General features: G+C 47.2%; 1 protein-coding gene across 1 annotated transcript; it reads right to left on the bottom strand.

Annotated features, from left to right (window-relative positions):
* Positions 1 to 1,859: 1,859 nt before the first annotated feature.
* Positions 1,860 to 8,405, bottom strand: LOC144141047 (tubulin beta-4B chain-like). The gene is made up of 6 exons (XM_077672549.1): positions 8,215 to 8,405; positions 4,270 to 4,378; positions 3,895 to 4,005; positions 3,150 to 3,594; positions 2,619 to 3,055; positions 1,860 to 2,350 (listed from the first exon to the last, which is right to left on the bottom strand). The coding sequence occupies exons 1-6, from the start codon at positions 8,269 to 8,271 to the stop codon at positions 2,169 to 2,171; spliced, it is 1,341 nt and encodes a 446-aa protein (XP_077528675.1). The 5' UTR covers positions 8,272 to 8,405; the 3' UTR covers positions 1,860 to 2,168.
* Between the last annotated feature and the right edge of the window lie 16,082 nt (positions 8,406 to 24,487).

Genomic DNA, 24,487 nt, shown 5'->3' on the forward strand with positions numbered 1-24,487 from the left:
TTTGTGCCGCAATTGTTTATACCCACGTGTGCAACAACTCCAGTTGGGTCATCAAACTGTTAGAAAGGTCTAAGGGATCGAGATGGCGTTGGGTCAGCGCAAATATGCTAAATAGTGGACGCGGAAATGCAAGTGGTCAAGAATTTATAAAGTATCTGGTTTTTTCGGTGATACATGCAATAGGAATGACAAAGGTAAGGCAAGTCTGCGTGTCGCACTATTTTCTTTTAGTTGAAATGTAATTTTCAAGTAAAAAGAGTTTTGCTAGCTCCAGAACGTTCGCAAGCGTGTGAATAGTTCGTAGACTCTAATCTCTTTTATTGCACTGAAAAAAGGCGGATATCGCTACCCATGCGATTAGTTTTAAGAATATGATGGCGATGGCTGTGCAACCTGGTGTGACCGTGGTGTAGCCGAGGAACCCCGGTCGAATGTGTCGCTGCACCAGGCGGAGCGCCGTGCAAGTCGTCGGAGAAGCGCGAGCACTACGGGACATGTTCCCCAACCTCCGTCACTGGCCGTTTAGAACTTGTTTCGGCGGCTCTACTGCAGGTGCAAACGTCGTCTGCACGGAGCTACTTTGAACAACGGTACCTAGTGTGCTGTGCGCTTACGAAGCTTAGGATTTCGCCATGGTGATTTTAAGAGAATAGACGACTTATTTTGATAAAATTTGGACAAAGACAAATTTGTGTACTGTTGGCCTTCAAGCCTTGGTTAATGCATGAACTAGCCACTCAGCTTCTTCCAGAAAGACAAATTTAAATGTACATAAACACATGACAAATTATTGCCTAAAGAGAAACTATCCCCTCAGATTGCTTTCATGTCCAAATGGAGATAAGCCGAAAAATCACGCGAACGCATGAAAATAATGCGCGGTTGGCAAAAACTTAAGCTTCCCAAATTTTGCATTGCCAATGTCTTCTTGACAGGAAAGATTATTCTCGGTGGGTCGGAGTACAAAGCTAGAAAAGCTTATCATGGTTCCTGTGTCTTACACCGAAAGAAGAAAAAAAACATTATGGGCTTTTAAAACGAGATGTCACGTTTCCACGTCACTTGATGTGAGAAGCGGGCTCTATATCAGTACGTAGCGATGTTTTCTTATCTATTGAGTGTGTTGACTTAGGTGTTTGAGCGCTAAGATGTTATCAGGTTGCGGAACAAGCAGCAGGAGGGCATAGCTGGTCAATACCAACTCGCCAAGGCGCTACGAGGCACTCCTCCTCAGCACCATCCCCCCTACAGTTTTCCCGCACGTCATCGGTGCTTTGCGGGAAAGCCCGTCACCCACAGCGGCGAAAGACCGCGCACGTATGCAACCATCGATCGCAAAGTGACCAAAGTTCGCTCTTCGAAATACTTTGGAAAGGAAGTTTTTGAATAGCGCTTGTGTACACAAATTCGGTTAAAGCCGACTCAAATATCCCGCTATTCTCAATATTTAGGTTTTGAGTACTCTAGTACTAGTATTACTTCCGCTTTTGAATGTGGCCCTTGAAAATTTCGTACCGAATCTGGCAAGTTGGTGTGAATACATCTCGTACAACATCGCAAAGTTACACGAACTAAGGAAACAAAGAAGTGTTCACTATCAACGCAGTCCGTGCGAGTTGGCGCTGTTTTAGTGATGTATTCATACCGCAAGCAGTACAGCAAGATTGATTACTAACGTTGAGCTATTCGGCATTTTCTTGAAAAGCTGTGCGCATGCTTCAGCTTATGTCAAACAAATGCTCAGAGTTCGTAAAACCAGAGAGAAGCTGCCTAGACGGAGAAGCGCAAAAAAGGTTCCCTAGAAACATGACCATATTGCAGTGGGATGTGCAGTGACCAAGTACACAATGACAGCCGCGCGAAATGGTGAAAGAAAATTTATTAATAAAGTGGAAGAAAAGGCGAAGAACAAACAAAGACAGAAAACAACTTTGAAAGAAAGGTAGCGTAAAAAAAGGTAGGAGAAAAGACCAAGAAGAAACAAAAGCAGAAAACAACTTTGAAATAAAGGGAGGGAGGTAAAAAAGAGAAAACGCGAGGAAGAAACAAAGGCAGAAAACTTTGAAAGAAGGGAAGTAAAAAAAGGAGAGTTAAAGTAAAGGAAAAAAGAGGCAAAAAAGTAAAGAACGCGCAAGCTGGTCTAAAAAAAAGGTGGAATGCGGGCAGCTTCAGGCATTGACATCTGCTTCGGGCACGTCTTCAAACTCTCCTTCCTCGTCGGCAGTCGCCTCCTGGTACTGCTGGTACTCCGAGACCAGGTCGTTCATGTTGGACTCTGCCTCGGTGAACTCCATTTCGTCCATGCCCTCCCCGGTGTACCAGTGGAGGAAGGCCTTGCGCCGGAACATGGCTGCGCAGGAAGAACACAAAACGGAATAGAACTGAAGTCACAACCATGTACTAGTAGGACACACACAGATGAAGCCCACCGTATTGTATGCCCAATAGTCTCGTGCTACGAGCACGTGTGCGGGCTTTGCAAAGCTTAGTTACGCTATACAGGGTACGCAAGGTTGCTGACACACTTCAGATATTGCCAGTGTCTGAAATATATGAGGGCTGTACGCCTCATAGCCACGCGAAGTACAACAGGCCATTCCAAGGAATTCAGAACGTACCGGTGAACTGCTCCGATATGCGCTTGAAGAGCTCCTGAATGGCAGTGCTGTTGCCGATGAAGGTGGCAGACATTTTCAGGCCCTTGGGTGGAATGTCGCAGACAGCTGTCTTGACGTTGTTGGGGATCCACTCCACGAAGTAAGAGGAGTTTCTGTTCTGGACATTGAGCATCTGCTCGTCCACCTCCCGCATAGACATTCGGCCACGGAAGATGGCCGCCACGGTGAGGTACCGGCCATGTCGAGGGTCGCACGCCGCCATCATGTTCTTTGCATCGAACATCTGTTGGGTCAGCTCGGGAACAGACAATGCCCGGTACTGCTGCGCGCCCCTGGCAGTGAGCGGGGCAAATCCAGGCATGAAGAAGTGCAGCCGCGGGAAAGGAACCATGTTCACGGCCAGCTTGCGCAGGTCGGCGTTGAGTTGTCCAGGGAACCTGCGTGCGTTACAAAGGGGAAGCAGACAGCGTGACATACAAAGATGGATGTAAAAAGGAAGCAACTAATTCAAGCATCTACAGGGGGACCCACCGGAGGCAGGTCGTGACTCCCGACATGGTGGCCGAGACAAGGTGGTTCAGGTCGCCGTAGGTGGGTGTTGTCAGCTTCAGCGTGCGGAAGCAGATGTCATAGAGGGCCTCGTTGTCGATGCAGAAGGTCTCATCGGTGTTCTCGACCAGCTGGTGCACCGACAGGGTGGCGTTGTAGGGCTCCACGACAGTGTCCGAGACCTTGGGAGAGGGGACGACGCTGAAGCTGTTCATGATGCGGTCCGGGTACTCTTCCCGGATCTTGGAGATGAGCAGGGTGCCCATCCCCGAGCCGGTGCCTCCTCCGAGGGAGTGGGTGAGCTGGAAGCCCTGCAGGCAGTCGCACGCCTCTGCTTCCCTGCGCACCCTGTCCAGGACGCAGTCCACCAGCTCCGCCCCCTCTGTGTAGTGGCCCTTGGCCCAGTTGTTTCCGGCACCGCTCTGGCCTGCAAGGCAGAAGTAGTCCACAATGAACAGGCTCTTCACATTGGAGGGAACAATACCAAATGTCGGATGCTTGCACAGCTGAAAGACCTAGAGAGAGGACAGCGTTTGTGAAGCATAGAAAATGCGAAAGCAACTGCCGGCATGCAAAAGAAGTTTGCGCAAAATAAACAGGCACATAAACTACAACTATGAAGGGCGAGGGAAGATGCGAAATACAGGGGGTAATCAGTGGCTTTAGAATTAAGATCAAGCCCATCTGTCTCTTAGTGAAGGCAAGGATAACGAAGGAAGGTGCCCACCGAAGACGAAGTTGTCGGGCCTGTAGAGCTGGCCATAGGGTCCAGACCGCACGGAGTCCATGGTGCCGGGCTCCAAGTCCACCAGGATGGCCCGAGGCACGTATTTGCCTCCTGCAACAAGGCAACAGAGGCATGGTCAGCTGATACGTACAGGCTCTCGCCATGAGCACTGCCAGGGTAAGTATTCAAAATAGGACAAGTAGATCTGCGCAGAGCATGCAGTCCTCACCGCAAGAAGTACAGCAAAGACGAGTAGGCTGGGCATTCTACATTAGTACCTATGATATTACAATACGAATTTCATTTGTCCAGATCGGGGAGCAGTTATCCAGCTACGCTGTCCATGACGACATTGCAGGAGGCATGAACCCTTACCGGAGGCCTCATTGTAGTAGACGTTGATGCGCTCCAGCTGAAGTTCCGAGTCTCCGTGGTAGCTGCCAGTGTAGTCGATGCCGTGCTCGTCGGAGATCACCTCCCAGAACTGCAGACAAGGAGAAGGGCGGGGGAAAGAGATTTAGGTGCTCCACAAAAATTGGAAGTCGACTCAGTTCAACAGATTATAGGGAAGGGCTGAATAATGAACACAAAAGTGCACTGATACGACAAAAAACAGCGCACAGTTTTGAAGTTTGTTATTGAAGTTATGCGTAATCAGAGAACTTTGAACTATTGAAACTTTTGTAACCACTGCACGATCTGGGAGCTGGTGAAGTGGAACATCTTCAGACACACCACACGCTTACACAGCGCGACATTAGAGAGTTTTAACATAGCGTGCTGTAGTCACATTACCGTTCCCAGAGTACTGGGAGCCGACTGGCAATGTGCACATTCGTTACGATCATCATCTTCAGCCTATCTACGCCCACTGCAGGGCAAAGACCTCTCTTATACATCTCCAATTAACCCAGTGCTGTGCTAACCGCGATCAATTTATCCCCGCAAACTTCGTTTCACCTGCCCATATAACGTTCTGCCACCTCCTGCCACGCTTGCCTTCTCTAGGGATACACTCTCTTACCCTTAATTAAAAACGGTTATCTTGCCTTCGCATTACATGCCCTTCGTTAGGGTAGGGTCACTTAGTTCCGGTGACGGGCGGCCCGCCTCGCCGTGAGCTCACCCCGCCCGCGCATTCGTTCCGGTGAGGGGTGGCCCGTTTCGCCTTGGCCGCGCGCGCATGCGCAGACGGGTCCGGGTACAGCGGGAGACTAGAGAGCGTATCCTTACCGTGTTTCTCGTGGCCGCATACCGTGTTACCGGAAACCGGAGTTCTCGTTTACCGGTGAAAACTGTGGGATACGTTTTAGCACACCGTTTGCGGTTTACGTATTCCGGCCGCCATGGTGCAGATAGCGACATCTCGTAAATTAGCCTCAAAGCAAATCACCCAAAATTTTGTTGCTCATTTTCCTTTCGTTTAATGTATCTTGAACGTTTTAGGTTTCGGGGGAAGCTAAGACAATAAGACTAGTTGTGATTATAATGCTTTAGCCATCACCTGTAAAGCTTTAAAAAAACTTGTCGGTGGTGCCATCTATCCAGTAGCATTGGAATCAAAGTAAACTAGATTTTACGCCCGCGCAAACTGTTACCCCAAAAAATTAGCAAAATTTGTTGTAAGTACTCAACCTAGATTGCCTTGCCCAGCACAATTTTTGAGGAGCTAAGGCACTTTGCGAGGTCAAACTTAACTATGTTTGAAGCGGGCGAGTAGCACGAGTAGGGGTGGTCAATGTTCGCCCGTCTGAGAAAAAAAGTCGTTTGTCGTGCTCCTGAGCCTCACGTATCAGGAGAAAGGTAATAAAACATTAAGAATAATTTTATCGCCTGTACCAAGCATCAAGCGCCGAGCGTGCTGCCTTTGCTGTATAATCAAGGCGTAAGGGTACACCTTTTCGGAAGCTCGGAGCTCGGTGGCAACGGTGACCCAGTGCCGGTAAGTTACCGTTCGCGGGAACTTCTCGCGCATGCGCGGTCGCCTCCCGCACGCACGGTAGACGGCAACGTAAATACGGCAACGGTATTTTTAATCTCCACTGGCAGCAGCGGTGATCATGGTGCTGTGCAGCTGTGTCATTCCCCTGCACCACCTGAGGATACGTGGGCGGCGATCTACATAATACAGGCGACGACGGCTTTTAGCCTGCACAGCTATAGTACCATGCCTGAACAGTCAACATCGCGAAACACCAACCAAGAAAAAGCAGCAAGACGAGTGATAATATGGAAAGACTGATAATTGACAGCTCGTAAGCACACGTGCGAGCTTGATTGATTGATTATGAGGTTTAACGCGCAGACGCAATGCAGGCGATGACGCGTGTCGTAGTGGAGGGTTTCGTTTTATTTTTGACCACCTGGGAATATTTAACGCGCGCCGAAATCTCGAACGCACGGGCGCTTTCGCTTTTCGCCTCCATCAGAAAAGCGGCCGTCGCGGCCGGGAATCGAAACCGCGTCCTTACGACGACGTGCAAAACGGCTTAGCCACCACGGCGGGGCACACGCCAAAGCCTGTTCAACCGTGGCCTTGCAGTGAAGCAGACCGCCAAAGGGACCGCTTTCATATGCAGATAGGCGAAACATTGCTGATGGGAAGCTCCTGTATGTAATTGCGCATATACTGCACCAGTCAAATTGCATCCACATATAATCACGCTAAAATTTAGGTGCACCGAATCGAAACAGCCCCAACGATATATTTCCCGAATGCTCACGTGAGAGCCAGAAACTTGCGCAAAATTCATTCAACAGGTCATGCTGTTTCCAGTAGTATAGTGCAAAAGCAATTTTGAAATAACGCATGCGCGAAAGCTTTGCAACCTGTCGGCTGAAATAATCACTCTATAAACGTCGAGGGTGTCAAATATTGAAGAACGCTGTCTGCACTCAGCGAATAAAAAAAACGTTTGCGACAAGCTTCGAGGTAGGTATCAGCGCCGGTAAGAGCATTTTGCTGCAAAATATTTACTGACATCCAGTTTGCAAAGTAAAAAAAAAAAACACTGGTTTCCTTAAGTTCGGGCAACAGGCACGCTGTGCATAAGAGGAGTCAACATATACAGGTTAAGGTAAATTAAAATCAGCAAGCAAATTGCCGAACTTCGGAGTTCAGTAGAAAAGAGTCCGGTTAAAGAGCGGGAAAAAGGAAATTCGGCTTGAGTGCAGGCGACAATTGAGCGAAGAATGCAAAATGCGTTTAAAAAATGGGAGTTTACCGGTTTATTCAAAAGAAACAGGGTTAGCTTTCGAAAACTAAAAATTAAAGCTACGCTATTTCGGCTCACCAGACTGCTTTAAGGAAAATCACTGTTGGAAGACCGCAGACATTACGGGAATTATTCGCACAATAGAAAGAGGCGCCGTCGACGCACTTCGCAGTATCAAAACGTCACTGAATTCGACGTGAAAAATTTTACAAACACTGCACCAGGTGAACAACAAACGCAAAAAAAGAACTGAATAAAAATATTCGCCAAGAACGGCAGCCTGATCGCGTGCACGAAGGTGCGCCGTTGAACACACTATCACAGAAGCGCTAAAAAATTAGTAATAAACGCGTCGCAACCAAATAGGCCAAGGACAGAAAAAAAAAAAGAAAACGCGATCCCGGAAAAGGTCCATCGCTTAAATAATCGGCATATAACGAGCCGTTATGCGCACCAAGCCAAGCCGCCTAACGAACCAAGCTCAGCAGCTGAGCGGATTAAGTTTTGTGCGGTCATGAGAGGCACACAGAAAATCGACGCTCTCTCTCGTGACGATAAGGAATTCGGGTAGCGGCCCTGATAATGGAAAATAAGACTAGAAACAGGCACAGTAAGCTGCCTCGATACGATGAAAAAGAGGTGAACGAAGACACGGCCGAGTCGCGACAATTTGAACGGGGACTTGCGCGTGCAAACCACTGGAATTTACTGCGGACAAGGCGGCGTACAAAAAAATAACCGGAATAAAAAACCGCGTCACTAAACACGCGCAAAGCACGCAGCAAAACGCCGCCGCTGTCTAAGCCGCGAGACTGCTTTCATAGCAACTATGGAGTCATCGCTCCGGCATCGCTAACGGGCGCGGCTGACCACATCTCCCCCAACTCGGAACGTGGGGCAGAAAAATTAGCGTAAATGCGCGCTTACAGGCGATCGCGAAAAAAGAAGAACACGCAGTGAACGGAGGCGTTAGAAATCACAGCCGATGGCTGCGAAAAGGACGTGGCCGCGGGGGCTGATCTCACGTTCGGTTAGGCCTAGCGCCCCGCCTTGCGCAGACTACGAAGATCATCCCGAAATGCGGCACTAAATAAAGCCGTCTTACCTTGGCTCCGATCTGGTTGCCGCACTGGCCCGCCTGGATATGCACGATTTCTCGCATGCTGGAACCGGGCGAGCTTCACGGGGAAGGAAGACCACGAACACTTGCAGTGACGAGCCCAGCGGCAAGCGACAGCTTACGGAGCGAGAGCAGCGGCCAGAATGACTGACGGGACAAAAATGGGCATGCCCTTCACATTCGACACGCGCGACCGCAGCCAATGGGAGCGGGCCACTCCCAACGCTCTGATTGGCGACTTTGGTCGCGTGGTTCCATTTTATGATGATGATGATGATGACGACGACGACGACGACGAAGACGACGACGACGGTGCCTTCGAAGGGGTTGAACATGCCCACCACGGGAATACGCCAGGAACAAAGCGTTGATTGGGCCCCTGTTGGAGGTTATAGGTTTGATAATCGAAAGCCAGATTGCGTGTTCGACAAACCTGACCGATTGGTTGACTGGGGGCGTTAACGCGCCTACGCCACACAGGCGATGAGGCGTGCTGTAGTGGAGGGCTCCGGATTGATTTCGACTCCCTGGGGATCTTTAACACGCGGCGAAATTGGAAACACACAGGCGTTTTCGCTTTTCGCCTCGATCAGAAAAAATTCCCCGCATTTCCCCGAGGGGAAGAATGTGAAAGTGCGAATGCACGAGTTGAATTTGCGCGGTTCGGTAATGTTCGCGAAAGAGAGATCACACAACTACAAAGAAAGAAAGATGCATTTATTCACAGACACCTATTTGTGTTGTCGTTGTACTTGATTGCTAGAGCGGATTTAAGCTTGGAAATTTCGTGTCAGTACTCCTTTAAGCGGGTGCATTAGCCCTTCTCACGCCCGATTCCTGGCCAATCCCCCACGTGGGTATGTGCCATGTCAGCGGCCAGGCAGCGCGCGCCCATCTCCCCCCGTTGCCAAGGAAGACGAGATTCCTGGCCAATCCCCCACGTGGGTATGCTATGCGGACATCGCCGGTGGACGCAGGTTCAGGGTCGCTTAAGAAGTGCATTCGCACTTAAAAGCGGCCGCCGCGGCCGGCAATCGAACCGGCATCCTTGGGCTCAGCAGCACAACGCCGTAGCCACTGAGCCACCGCGGCGGGTGGACCTTACCGTTCAGACAACGCCGGTTCAGACGCACCTCTAGCAGCGCCGTCTACTGGTTTGATTTGGAACATTCCTCCCATATTCGTAATACGACTCCTGTTGGGCCTCTGTGGCCTGAGGGTATGTAGAGTCGTGGGTCCTCACCCCAAGGCCTGCGTTCAAACCCCAGTGCTTTTTTTTTTCGCACAAAGACCAGCAATTTTTTAGAGGCGCATGTTTTCTCAGGTCAATTAGGCGCATTCTTTTTTTTTTTTTTTTTTGCAAATTAGGATAGATTGGTCGGTTTAACCTATAGGTTACACATATACCAGCATGTTTATTAGTTCTGCGATTGTCCTGATACGACGCGAAATATATCCGCACGCGGGGTGCGTCAAGGCGGTCAAGTTTGTCAAATGCCCACACCGATGTAGAATTAGTCTGATCACCAATGAAACGGCTCGCACACTCACTCAGAGGGATTGACCCAGAAGAGGACGCTCAACGAAAGAGCAGTATAAGAGCAAAAATGGAGAAAAAAAAATGGAAGCCTAAACGTCGTTATAGATGTCCAGGGATGAGAAATTGGACATCAGAAAGGAAAATTTCTACGATAATTCCCAGGGCACTGCTTTGCTTTTTGAGGCTACATCAGGTTGCTTGCGAACTGAAAGCTTTGTGGGGATGTATTCACAAAATGATGGGGTGCGCGTGGTCTGCGTAAAAGGAACAGAAACTATGCGGCACATAGTGTTAGAATGCGAGGGTATCCATCCAAATCTACATGAGGGAAATATTCGGCTTCCAGAAGCCCTGGGATTTAAGGGTCGCACAGAGGAAGTGATCTTCAAGGCTGTCGAGGGGACGAAAAGAAGATTGGAATGCTGATGGACAAAAAGCAGAGAGGGGAATATTGCCTAGGACAGTTACCACCTGTAACCGGAAAAACAAAAAAGTATTTTGGGCTTAATAAGTTTTTTGTGCCTGCCCTAAGCAGCGCTGGAAAACATAGGTATATTAGTCCTTTTTGGTAAGATGACACGTCATCACCCCGCTACAAAGGGGAAGCTAATAGTAATCATCATCATCAATCATGATCATCATCATCATCAGTAACACACTTTGCGTGCCCGGATTCAATTCTATATCGGGGTTATGTCCGCCCCGTATTAGAGTTTGGCTGCGTCCTATTTTCTGGTTGTGCGGCGTACAAATTACATCCCCTATTTATTGTTTGGACAATGGCTTTGCGACTATGCTTGGGATTATCAAGATATGTCGCTAACCCTATTTTACACCTTGAGGCACGATTTCCTCCACTGAAGTATAGATTTCAATTATTGCCCGTATGAACCTTTATCAAATTGTTTGACTTCCCACTGCATAACGCACAGTTCATTTTCCGCCTGAGGCCTGATCTTTTTCAAGGCATTCAGTGGACGCGGTTCCAGAGCCCCCATATGGATCTAGTACAGTCATGGCTTTTCGGTTCCACCCTTTTTCGGTTCCACCCTCCTTGTATTAGTGTGTCATCTGTGGAAATAAACCGTGATAATATCTTCCCCCCGAATGCAAAGATGTTGCCGGCCCGAATCTTCAATGGATTGCTGGAGGATCATTTGTCAACCCTTCATTGCCATATCGTCATTGCTACCGATGCCTCGCAAAGTGACGAGAAGGCTGTAGTCGCGATATTCTCCCAGTCCCTCGATTGGTCCGTTTCAATTAGGTTACCTGATTACACACCTATTTTCCAGGCGGAATTATTGGGAATGATTTTGGCTCTTCAAAAACTTCAGCATAGAGTTTCACATATTGTTATTCTTTCGAACTCCCTCTCTGTGTGTTCCGCATTACCATCCGAAAAATATTCTACAATTATCCGCACATTCCGGTCATTTGTTCCTCATCACCTTTGTGAGGTTAGGCTAGTGTGGGTTCCAGGACATGCAGGAATCTCATACAATGAAGTGGCTGATCAATTAGCCAGTATGTCTCTTGGTGGCACTGTAATCGTGCAATATCCAAATGATAGCTTTCTTTTTTTTTGGGGGGGGGGGCGGGGGGGCGATATTTATACGTTTACAACTACTCCAGACTTATCGGCAAGACACCCTTCTCTCTTCTAGATATTATAGCCACCTTCATCATGCATGGAAGCCGATGTTTTGTGAATCAAGGCTATGCGAGGTAGCAATCACTAAACTTCGATGCGGAATTGCCCCATTAAATTTTTATCTCTATAAATCTGGCCTGGCTCCATCTCCGCCATTCCCTTTCTACGACGAACTGGAAAATATAGAACATTTCCTGTTCAATTGCCGCAGCTTCTCCGCAATGCGACGCACGCATATGGAGTCAAACTTTAGGCGCCTCCACCTTCCGCTATCTACTTCCGAGGCTCTGTCACTAGGCGCTGCCACCCTTGGAGTTTGCCACAAGGATGTTGTGTCTGCCCTTCACTCTTGTATTGCGGCGCCAGGCCGGTTTCCCTGCTAGCCAACTAAGCGTTCGCATTTACTTAATTTTTCTTCCTGACTATACTTTCATATTATATATATTAAAAATAATTCTGTTCTGTATTTCATTTTCTAAATTTTGAGATCTAAAATAAATTAGGTCACATCCTGGTTAGGTACAAAGTTTCTTGGCCAATCCCCAGTGTGGGTATGTGTCATGGTCTGAGGCAACCAACCAACCAACCAACCATCATACTTACTAACATGATATTGTTACGAAATTAACTGATGCGATGGGTTTGTTGGCAATGCGGGCTTCCGCGATGGGATGGGGCGTAAATTCGGGGCCTGACTAAACGACTGGAAAGAGAACTTAGGTCAACGCAATGGCCGCAGAAAGAAGGATGATATGAGTAACTTTTAGGGAGAGGAAACGAGCATCCCAAGTCAGAGATCAAACTTGGGGGGCGAGGTTGATGTCATACTTACAATTCAGAGAAAGGAATGGACTTTGGCCTGCCATGTAGTATAAGCAAAAAAAAACAGCAGGCGGACCACGAGGTTAACGGAGTCCGGCGAAGGGGAATGCCAGTAACTCCATTGGTAACTCCAGTAACTCCATTGAAAGACAAACGAAAAAATTGGGGGCAAAGTGTGGGCTCTAGCATCAGAGGACGTGGGTGGATGGAAGTCAGTGGGAGAGTCCATGGTCCTGTAGCAGACTTAAATAGGCTGATGATGAACAAAAAGGGGCAAGAGTGACGTCGCAAGCTCGCTATTAGAGAGCTATTAGAGAGCTATTAGACATGGCTATTAGAGAGCTCGTTATTAGAGATTTGAGAACGGGTCCCGGTACGGGGCCCGGTATGAGACCGACGCTACTGCGCTTGCGCAGAGACGGAAATACTGGTCGTAAGCATCCGCAGGTGTACCGGGTATCGTACCGGGACCGGTTATCCGCTCTGCTATAATTTTTCTTGACTAATGCGGTACGGCTCCGATACGGTTACTGGAGGAGCTCGAGCTCTGGATGTTTCTGAAAGGATTCAACCGTGCATTGAAGGAGGCAAAACCTGCGACTCCAAAGCGGAAGGTATGAAATGGTTTTGCGGGAGCTCCCTCCACCAGCAGATAGACCCTCCACCACCAGACTCCAGTCTGAGTCTGGAGGTGGAGGATATAGGGTCGGAGTGTGGGCCTCCTCTCCCCTACCCCTCTTTCTCAGTTTTAAAGGTAAATGAATCGCCTTTCACACGAACCATATTCGAACAATGTTCGAACGAACAATGGACCATATTCACACGATCAATCAGGTGATAGAGAAGTGCGCTGAGTATACTGAACCCCTATATATAGCCTTCATAGATTATGAGAAAGCATTTGACTCGGTCGAAACCCTAGCAGTCATTCAGGCATTACGGAACCAGGGGGTAGATGAGCATTATGTAAGAATACTAGAGGATATCTACAATGGGTCTACAGCTACCATCATCTTCCATAGGGAGAGCAGTAAAATACCTATAAGGAAGGGTGTCAGACAAGGAGACACAATCTCTCCAATGTTATTCACAGCATGCTTACAAGAAGTATTCAGAGCGTTGGATTGGGGACAGGTGGGAGTAAGGGTTAATGGAGAATACCTCAGTAACCTCAGATTTGCTGATGACGTTGCCTTGCTAAGTAACTCGGGGGACGAATTGCAAAGCATGCTTTCCGCACTGGGCGAACAGAGTAGAACCGTGGGCCTGAAAATTAATATGCAGAAAACTAAAGTAATGATCAATAACCTCGGGACAGCACAGCAGTTTGAGATAGGTGGCGAGGCAGTGGAAGTGGTAAGCGAATATATCTACTTAGGCCAAGCTGTGACCCCAGATCCCAACCATGAGGCAGAGATAATTAGAAGGATCAGAATGGGGTGGGGTGCATATGGCAGACATTCTCAGATAATGAATAGCAGCCTACCATTGTCGCTGAAGAAGAAAGTGTATGACAGCTGCATCTTACCGGTACTCACGTACGGGGCAGAAACTTGGAGGCTCACTAAGAGGGTTCAACTTAAATTGAGAACGACTCAGCGGGCAATGGAGCGGAAAATGATAGGTGTAACATTAAGGGACAAGAAGAGAGCGGGGTGGGTCAGAGATCAAACTGGTGTTAAAGACATATTAGTAGAAATTAAGAAGAAGAAATGGACGTGGGCAGGGCATGTAATGCGAAGGCAAGATAACCGCTGGTCATTAAGGGTAACAGAGTGGATCCCTAGAGAAGGCAAGCGTTGCAGGGGGCGGCAGAAAGTTCGATGGGCAGATGAGATCAAGAAGTTTGCGGGGATAAATTGGTCACAGTTGGCACAGGACCGAGGTAATTGGAGAATAATGGGACAGGCCTTTGCCCTGCAGTGAGCGTAGATAGGCTGGTGATGATGATGATGATGATGATGATGAATCGCCTTTCATTACCAACACCGCTCTCCATGACAGGACCATCCAGTGCTAGACCCGCCAGAGCATGCAATGATTTATTAAGCAAAGTACATAAACGACCCTGCAGCCACGTTTTTCACCGACAAACCTGGCCGCTTACATTCACCCCTGTTTACGTCGTTTTCACGTAGGACTAGAAGAATCGAAAAACTTGTACACGTCTTTGTGGGCTAAACCGATCTAAGAGATACCAGGCTACCCCTACTTTCGAAAAGAATGTGTAGAATTGACCTAAGGGAAGCTGTTACGGTAAAAAAAACTCTTGTCTTTGCGAAACAATCGAACTTAGGCCGTTAGCGTGAAAACGCACGACTCCAACCCTAGGCCGCTGATGGCTTTTTTGATTGCCTGTTTAGACAACAACATACAACAAACACGCGTGGTGGTTGATGATAGTAAACAACGCTGCCCTGGTTCGAGGAAGCAGTTAAATCACTACTTATTTTCAATACATCATCGCCACACTCTTGTGAGATATAAAATTTCCTCAATTCACAAATATTTTCACTGACATAATAAACTACTTGCCTTGTGTTTCCGTCGTTATTTCTAACGGCCATTCCACTTCTCCATATGACGCAGAAACCACGGAGGGAAACAAAAACGCGCGCGGAGTTAAACGGGGCATGGTGCTCCTGTTGACCAGGCTACAGCAGAGCATTTGGTGTGTTGAGAGAGAGAGAACATTTTTGTTGAGCTTTATGTGGCTCGGGGGTGGTTGTGGCCGCTGGCTTGTGCGGGGCGGCGTTGGTAGTAGGGCGCAGCAGGTTTCCACGAGTCTTGCAGTTTACAAAAGCTAGATTCGGCCTTTTCTGAGGGTGTCGTTTATGAGACAAGCCCCAGCTTACATGCTGAGCAAACCGTTTGCCTCAGAAGCTTCCTACACAAATAACCGGTCACATGTCAAACAATGCAATCTTCCACACTCGCACTTGTGAACACATGACCAAACGCATCTTCACACTCCATTCTGCAATCAACCACGCCATCAAGCTTTCGCTTCAGCTCCTCAAGTTTAGTGTCTTGGTCACAATCAACTTGAAAAGCTCATGAAATACGAGAGCGCCACAAATTGAGGTTCATCTGCGTTCTGGACCTCGCAATTCCCAAATTTGGGCCGCTTGATTAGGCTGCATATGGACAGCATGTTGCACAGCTGTAAGAAAGTCGGCGTCGACGGATGCTCCTTCTGACCTGCTGCCTGGCCAATTATTCCAAAAAAATCTCTGAGTACATCATGCTTAAAGTTGGCTGTAAGCTCGTACCTAAAAACACAAGTCTCCAGTAGATATTTTTAAAGCTCAATTGCAGACAGGGGCCGAAAACAGAGAAAACTTTTGCTTGCATGACTTGCAAGCAGTATTACAACGCTGTACTAAGTACTTTATTCCAATAGTCAGAAGACATATATGCGCTGTCCAGTCGAAAACACGACACCTGAGAACGCACCAGGACCGACACCAAAGCGCGCGGGCGCGCGAGAGGAGAAACTTGCGGTGACCATGGCTCGCTAATGGTCCGAAGCGCGCCTCCGCGCTTCCGCCCTGTCTCGCCGGTCTCGCCCGCTACTTCTGGAGGGCGTCGCACGGTACCACTGCGACTTCTATGCGTCGAAGCGGCAACTCAAGCATAGCTCAAGGTTCCTCAGCTGCAGAGGCGGCAGCTAGATGGCGCGGCAATGCCTTGCACAAAAACTGACAATCGATACCACTCCGAAAGCAGGAAGGGATAGCGCACCTCAAGTAGTCCAGCCATTCCTTTGGGGAGAGAAGCATGAAAAAAATGGAATACCTGCCAACGTTCAGATTTTTAAATGTATAATACTGTCTCTCCTTTGTCAGTACGGACAAGGGTAGCAGCAGAATGTGTGCTTTACTTGCATGAAACCTTTGTTTTTAAGTAGAGGTGGTTTATTTTTACGATGATCCGCAACTGCCAAGAGAAGTTGAGACATGTTTTTAGGCAGGGAACGAACTAGCGAAACTTTGTTGAAGGTCAAAGATTTGTTCTGGCAGCGACTGGGCAGTTTGCTGTTGCCAAGTTTCCTTCCTACTAAAACTCCTTCATTAAGCTTTCGCAATTTACGTTTTACGTTGTTGTCCCGCAACTGCCAGCCGACTGCCAAGGATATATGGTTGGTGAATGATGAGCGGAACTTCATTTGCGTGGTTTCAAAAGCGAAATATTCTTAGCCCTCAGGAATATTACTACAGTGAAATCTCGATATAACGAACTTCAGGGGACCGTGGAAAATTGCTCGTTATTCTGAAAGGTCGTTATAGTGAAAATCGCAAAATTTAAGAAAACAAATAGTATTTCAATGCCTAAAACGACCTACGTGTAAAGCAGTGCATCCTTGGAGTCATTTTTCACAAAAAAAAATGCACTAGTGATCATGAAACAATGCACGTTTATTTAAAGTAGTTGGCGATTTTCATCTAGCGCAAGTAGCATAAGCTTCCTAGCACGAAGGACTCAAACTCTTACACATTCCTGGGGAGTGAATCAGTGGCCGTGCGGTTTTTTCCCGGACATGTGCGGAGTTTTTGTATGCTGTCCACCACATCCGCAGTCGTCGCGTGCTCGTCGTAGTCTTCGAGTGCTGCTGCGGCACCCTCAGAGGCATCCTTGTTCATGCCATCCTCGCTGCCATCTTCACTTCTTCATACCGAACGCTCACGGTCTGGGCAATGTCCTCTGTTGTCAGCTCCGCTGATGTCCGTGAAGATCCAGCAAGCCACGTGAGCAGCGGCGGAACGTAGAAAAAGTTGGGGTGAGCGCGAATAGCGCGGCCGCGGCTTTCGGGACGGATAAGGCTACCCATGCTTCATTTTTTCTCTTCTCCTCACTTTTTTTCTCCCTCTTGCATCGGCTGCCGTATTCCGCGGAGCAAGTTGCAAGACGTCCTCTTCTTCGCTGCGCTTTGCCGTGTCGTCTACTAGCACACTGCCCCGGTTGCCGCGATTGTTTAACGGACTTCTAAGAGTCTCCGGCCTTGAAAATATGAGTTCGTAGTACTGAGGTGTTGTTAACATGGCACGGAACTAAATAAAACGATCGTTATTTTGAAACGTTCGCTATTCTGAAGTACGTTGTAGTGAAATAATTTTACATTAAAACTATAAGTAGTCGGCGTGGGATTTCTTAAACGCTCGTTAATCTGAAAAGTTCGTTAATGTGGTGTTCGTTGTACCGAGGTTTGACTGTATTCCGAATCAGTAGAATCACCAGAATTTCTTGTATTGGGGAACAACAGTGTTTCTTACACGTCTTCAAGAATCCCTACAATTCCCTCTGCACACCACAAGCCCGTTCACTCTAACGGTACGAGGCATGAACATTTCGATTTCATTAGCACATGAAAAAGTACTTATCCCAAGGCGGGGAGCGGGCTTTTAGATGCAAGCCTCTATTATAAAATAAGAGGACAGACCAAGGGCCGAGACGTCCCGGTGATGCGGTGGTGTTCTAGTTACAAAGATGGCGAACTGAGGAAGATGAAGCAGCTCAAGCGAGAGCTGCTCACGAGAAGCTTCGGACACCGATGATGATATTCGCATCGGTGCCGCGATGATAATTAGAAAGTTTCTACATCTATGATTACCTGAAGCTATCTTCCAGTACAACAACTGCCCCCGTCGTTCTTGAATACGTCCCATAAGAAATTGGCTACGTACCTGCTTACTTCGCTGGGAATGTCGTCAAAAGACGACACCCCTCCGCTTATATTACCTGCTGCTCTCATCTCTCCCCCACTAAAGCCCTTTAGCTTCCCCTCTCGACCCCCCTGCAATGAATGTAATGGAGGTTTCATCCATTGAATTCAATTTTCCCTCGCTGTCACCGCTCGCGCGCCTTCTGTTGGGACCTTCTTTTTCTTTTTTGTGTGCTTGTTACGGCAGCCCGAGCCGACATGTTTTGTTTTAGTGTTTACTTTCAGCTTGTCTTTCCGCGATACCGTTTTTAACGCATTGTTTTGATATTGGGAAAACCAGTAGGACGTGTGCTTTCAATTAAAAGGACGCTGGTACTCCCAGTTCTGTATTCATATTTGCCTCAAATACACCTGCGGTCTCCGCACATTTTTTCATTTTCAGTTCTATTTTTCGCCAAAACTGCAGTGTGAAAAAACGGTGACCGAAAAAAAGCTGCATTACAGCAACTCCAATGAGCTCCGGCTATCGTGAACAGGCAGAAAGCAGGCGCAAAACGCTGCATGATATAATTGAGAACAAATGCACCGTAGGTGGACGGTACAGAGACGCAAAATACATGGTATCCTGAAAAGCACATCACAGCCACTACTATAATGTACATGCTAATACGTCGTAACAAAATACCGATGCATGTGAGGACATTTGGTTGTCGGTCCATACTAGAACTGGCATCACGATAGCAGCTAAAGTAAAGTTATTACGCAGCAATGTACTGCGTGTAACCGTTAAAAAATACCTCATTCTAAAAAAACTGCACACGGGAGGTGCAAAAACCAACGGCGTCAAACATTCACAATCTGGTGCATACGTATGAAGTTCAAAATCGTGCAGGCAATTTAAAAGCGCGTTGGTATGGATGAGAGTTGTGCAAATGACGCTATTTTCTCCATCCAGGGACATGTCTTAGGGAAAATAAGTTTTCACAAATACAGTTCTAAAATGGCCGTATTACTGACTAGAGCTGAATGATGTCGACGTGTATGATCCATGATGAAGCAGTTATAGCAGTTTACAAACCCCTCTCAACTATTTGTGGCCTGGCGCTTTTATCGAGTTAAAGACAGACAGGCCAAGGTTTTTCCCTTTATGGTAGCCCAAAAAGGTCTACCGCCATCCAAGCTACGGCTTAGTGCAGGCGCAACAATTGAGCAGAGGCGACAGTTATGATAATTTATTGAGGATATCGGCTGACAGACCAAATAAGTCGTAAGTTTGCCGAAAACAGCGCATTTCGGCGCTTTATGGCGGCACAGGGTACCGCCAGCAGTGGCTTGTTATTTTATCATTCTGAACATGTCGTCTCAAGAAGTTTCTTCTACTTTCAGGCATGATTCCTCAACTGTACAGTCACCCGCCGCGGTGGCTCAGTGGCTAAGGCGTTGCACTGCTGAGCACGAGGTCGCATGTTCGATTCCCGGCCGCGGCGGCCGCTTTTCTGGTGGAGGCGAAAAGCAAAAACGCCCGTGCGTACGAGATTTCGAAGCACGTTAAAGATCCCTAGGTGGTGAAAATTAATCCGGAGCCCTCCAATACGGCACACCTCTTCACCGGCGTTTCGTCGGCACGTTAAACCCTACAATCAATCAACAATCAACTGTACAGTCAACAACCAGTACTTTTTGCTAATATTTGCGAGTGGTGTGCTTTTAATTTTTTGGGACTTAATACGTAACTATGAGACATTTTCAATGCCCACAATTAATTTCAATTCGTTTTGATCTGGCGTGCCATCAAAAACTTGCACAATGCATACGATTCAGGGAAGCTCTATTTTCGGCCTTTGCAAGTAATCAAAGACTGCAGAAAAATTTGGCGTAATTCAAAAACAATGTAGCTCGCTTTGTCCTGTTCAATCACCGAAAATACGACAAATATTTTGAAGTGCATAAATTTGCCTAAATATTTCAGGATTATCAAGTGCAAGTAATTGAAAAATTTACACCATCTCCCGCGAGGGGAACCATGGGTAGATGCGACGCATCGTGGGGTTTCCGTTGCGTTTTCGTTGTGTTGTGTCCATTTAGCGTGTCAATTTGTTGTTGTTTCTATTATATTACGTACGGTTGCGCCGACCATCGCGATAGCAGGCCTGTTAGTCTCCATTCAAATCATCGGTGGTCATCGGATGTCATCGGAGCGACGGAACGACTGAGCGGAGCGGCGCAGTTACCGCGTTTATATGTACCGCGCGTTAACGGTGAGGGGAATGAGGAGAGCAGCGCATGCGCATGTGTTAGATGTTTAACCGAGCGCTAACGCGCGCTGACGCACCGCTGGCACGGCGTCGGGAGCGAGCGCTAACACGCAGATGGCGCTGCGGTGAGAGCGGCACTAGCGCGCAGCTGGCGCGGCGAGGAGAATGGGGGAGGGATGCGGACTACGGACGACGGAAGACGCCGGAGGGACAAGGCGAGTTAAAGAGATGCGTCGCATCTAAAATATGGCAGTGGGCTCTGCCTTGTTCAATCACCTAAATGTGACAACTGTTTTCATTTACCTAGAACTGCCTAAATATTTCACGATAACAAATTCCCATACACTGCACCAGCCCGCTCGAGGTGCTTTTTGCATGTGTATAAAAAATATCGCTCAAACCATCTCCTAAAAAATGCAACTTTATAACACTTTAAAATAAATTCGAGTGGTTTATCTTCAACTAAAGCAGCGAAAAGACAAAAATGTTTAAACAAGCGAATCTCTTCCTAGAGAAATAAGCACCTGCCGTGACAAGGGAGGAATTAAATTTCCCGCCATTGCTTTTCAAAGAGAGGCCGAAATTTGGTCACTTAAAAAACGCAGTTTACGGAGCCATTTTGTCGGCATTTCGGCCACACTTAGGCATAAGGTTCCTCTAATAGATCGACGTATCCAACACACTAAACGTTTTGCATACTTTCTGGTCGGAAAGGGTGTAAGAATCTTGTCTCATGGCACAGACCTTTAAAAGGTGTTTTGGCTAAGAAAGGGTGTGCTTGTAAACACCCTAAAATAAGGTTGTGGGCTCCCCACATCAGAAGGATGCTGCGCGTAACAATGTAGATCGGCTGAGCGCGGAGCATAACACACAGACACATTCAACACGCACAAGTACCCTTCGACCACATATGAATTGAGCAAGAAAACAAACGGGTTAAATGGGGAGCGCGAGTTCATACTTACTTAGAAATACATTTGCTCTTCCTGCTTTTATATCCAGCAGAGGAAGGCCCTCTGGTAGAGTCGGTGGGCTTGTCGCAAAAGTCAGATATTTTCGCGCTAATTTTGGAATGATAAATTTTGACGTGAGCATATAATATACAAGTCAGCCTGCGTACTTGCAAAAACGTTTTAATCGTGAGGTGCTTATTATGTTCAATAAGTAGTCATGGAATTTCATTCAATACAAACGCCTATTCAACGCTCTTTCAACACCCACCAAGAAGGGTGTTCATTATTTCGACAACCTTCTTTCCACATGGGTGCAAAGCTACAAATTAGGGTGTTGCAAAATAAGCAGAAGGTTGTGAAAGATCTCCAACTAAGGCAAAGAGTGTAAAAGACCTCCAGCTTTCAAGGTATTTTCCACCCGTTTACAGGGGTAGATTGGAACATTTTCTACGAGCGAGGGTATGTTTTGTACCTCACGATGCTTAAAACAATATTAATTGGCATAATTTATTACCAGCGGAGCTGTTTAAGCTTCAGATTGGTTCAATGGAGTTAGCAAAAAATACCAAGCGAAAAAACTGCGCCGCCTGTAAAGGGTGCACCAGCGCGGACAGGGCATTATAACAGTGAAGCCGGCTTTCGCGACTGCTTGCGCGTGAGGACAAGGGGCGCATGCGTATGCGCACCTCTTACTACTTCGTTTTAAAGATGATAGTCTTTTTGGGCCACTAAAATGCAAAACAATGGCGCAGCTGGCACTAGCGGTGCAAGGCTGGCGAAACGGTGAAGCCAGGGGTAGACCTAGCTTGTTTCCCCCTGGGATCAGTGTGGGGTACACACTGGAAGAGCCTTGGAAAATCCGGCAACACTTGGCCTCACCCCTAAAAACCTAGCAAGAACTTCGCGAACCCTAAGAAAACTAAGCCAAGCCTAGCAAAACCTAGCATAACTTAGGAACACCGGAATAAGCTAGGTTCACCCCCAGCTCCGCCGTTTTTTTGCTACCGAACACCTATGTTGTACCCTTTTAATACCCTACAGAAAACCGACAAAATTTCAGTCGGTCAACACCCTTTTTGCCACACAGAAAAGATGTAAAACTACAAATTAGGAGGCTGGAATTTAAGAAAAAGGACGTAATGACTTCCCACCACTCTTATTCCACCTATATACTACATCTTTTTTTTAGGCAGTAAGGGTGTAAAAATGTTTAGTGTGAAGCCTACAATATGTAAAGGCCAGCGCTGATTTCGGGTGAACAGGACAGTACAAATATGGCGGGTGTAAATGATAGGCAATGTGGCAGAAACAGGGATGTTGGAGGGGAATGTGATTCACTAAGAACCATTTGGTCATCTTGGTTGTACATGATGAAACATTTGCAGCGCAAAACAACAAGGACGAAGGAAAGAAAGAAACAACACGAGTGGAACGAAACGACATGTGCACTCGTGTTGTTTCGTTTTTTCTTTCGTGATTGTTTTTCGGCGCTTGGTTGGAATCTGATTGCTTGAAACTTGTTAGCCAGGCCCTATGGCTCTGACCGCCATGAGGGACAATTTCGCACAGCCTGTGACAACCGGCATAAAAAGAACTACCGAAGTTTGTGCGTTCCGCAATAAACTGTACTCTTGTTAGTGGAAATGACATGCCTGTTTCGAAATTTAGATATGTTTATTGAAAGCTTGAACATCGTATCATATACGTTACGGTTAGATAGCTGAAAACAAGGAGCATGTGCTGAAAGCATTTTTTTTTTTTTTTTACAAACTCTGGTCAACCGGGCACTGAAAGCAGCGCGGGCTCGCGGCCTCCTGGACTTCGGAGGCTGACCGCTTTCACTCTTACTCCTTTCTCTTTAAGATAAATAAACGTTTTTATCTCTCTCTGCAGTAAGTGAAGCTTCTGTTCCCTCAATTCTACGTGAACTTTTTTCCTGTTTTGGTGACTCTGGTTTTAGTAAAGAGAAAAGAATACTGAGGGTCCTCGGATCAGAAACTTCAACTGTTGAAGTATCTGCCACGCGGGCCCACGCCGAAGGTATACCTGTAAATGGTATTTTCTTTACGGAGGGTAATGTCCGCGTTGACCGCCAAGCGAACGTTAAATTAGTCGTGGATAGCCTTCCCTTTGCGTCTCGTGACCAAGGTAAGCCGGAATAGAGATTTAATGGTCTGTAGTGACACTTCCCTGTTGTTGTAATAAGTGAGGCATGTCCTTCAGGGGCCTCTATTTCTAATGTCTGCTGCGAGGAAGCGTGCGAAGTAATTACATATGCCTCTGCCGGGAGAACGTTCACAGAGCTTTTCCGGGATGAACGCCGCATGACAGTACTTAAATCTTTTTTTAGGACGGAACGACCGCCGACCGTGGAGTTTGCCGTTGGCTTGAAGGGGGAATCATGCCGAGCCGAGTTGAGGAGTCACGTAAGCACCCAAATCTGTTCCAGAGCGAGGTGTAATTTGTCTTTTTTCCGAGTTGAAAATGTTCAGTTTCCTTTCAAAATGGTGTATTTGTCGATTGATCGCTATTCTCTCGGTGATTGCTGTCTTCCTAGAGATAAGAGTTGCAGTACAAAAACAACCTTGAGGGGTTCCTGACTCAGGGGTTCTTTGTACTCGAAATCCGTAGGAGTACCACTGCTCTTCAAAGATGGTGGTAGCCAGCGACTCATCTGTGCCATGTTAAATAGATGTGAAATATTGGTCTGATTAAGGACCCTAAGATTCACTTGCCCTGGTGAAAAACTGTTTCTACAGGGTTATATATTCACCACAGCGATTATTCGTAATCTTCTTGACGGACAGGAAGACAATGTAGGGAAGAAGAACTTCAAACACAGCGGAAATTCAGGGTTGTAAAAAGCCATGCGGCTTCAGAGGAAGTGATGACAGTGCATAAAAAGAAAAAATACGGCATGAACACACTATCTGTACATTATTTGAGTCAAAGCCTGAATTTCATGGAGGCTGATACTAAAACTAAAATCAATCGAACCCGAAAGCCCGGTATATAGTGACGTGTAAATATCTGAATGTCTGAATGTCTGAAGGTAAATGTCTGAAGAACGATGCTCGTAATAAAGTTTATTCTCTCTCTCTCTCTCTCTCTCTCTCTCTCTCTCTCTCTCTCTCTCTCTCTCTCTCTCTCTCTCTCTCTCTCTCTCGCTCTCTCTCGCTCTCTCGCTCTCTCGCTCTCTCGCTCTCTCGCTCTGAAGAACGAAATGCCACGTGCAAAAAATACCTTATGCCAGACCACCGGATAACAGCGGCCACATTGAAAATCAACCTCTAAAGTCGGTTTTGACGTCGTCAGTACGTCGGCGATAGATCGGCAGGAGTTGTGCGCCCTCAACACAACTTACGTGAAGGA

Source organism: Haemaphysalis longicornis, unplaced genomic scaffold, assembly GCF_048455015.1.
Source record: "Haemaphysalis longicornis isolate Haplotype H1 unplaced genomic scaffold, Haemaphysalis longicornis Haplotype H1 scaffold_6, whole genome shotgun sequence".
Lineage (NCBI taxonomy): Eukaryota > Metazoa > Arthropoda > Arachnida > Ixodida > Ixodidae > Haemaphysalis > Haemaphysalis longicornis.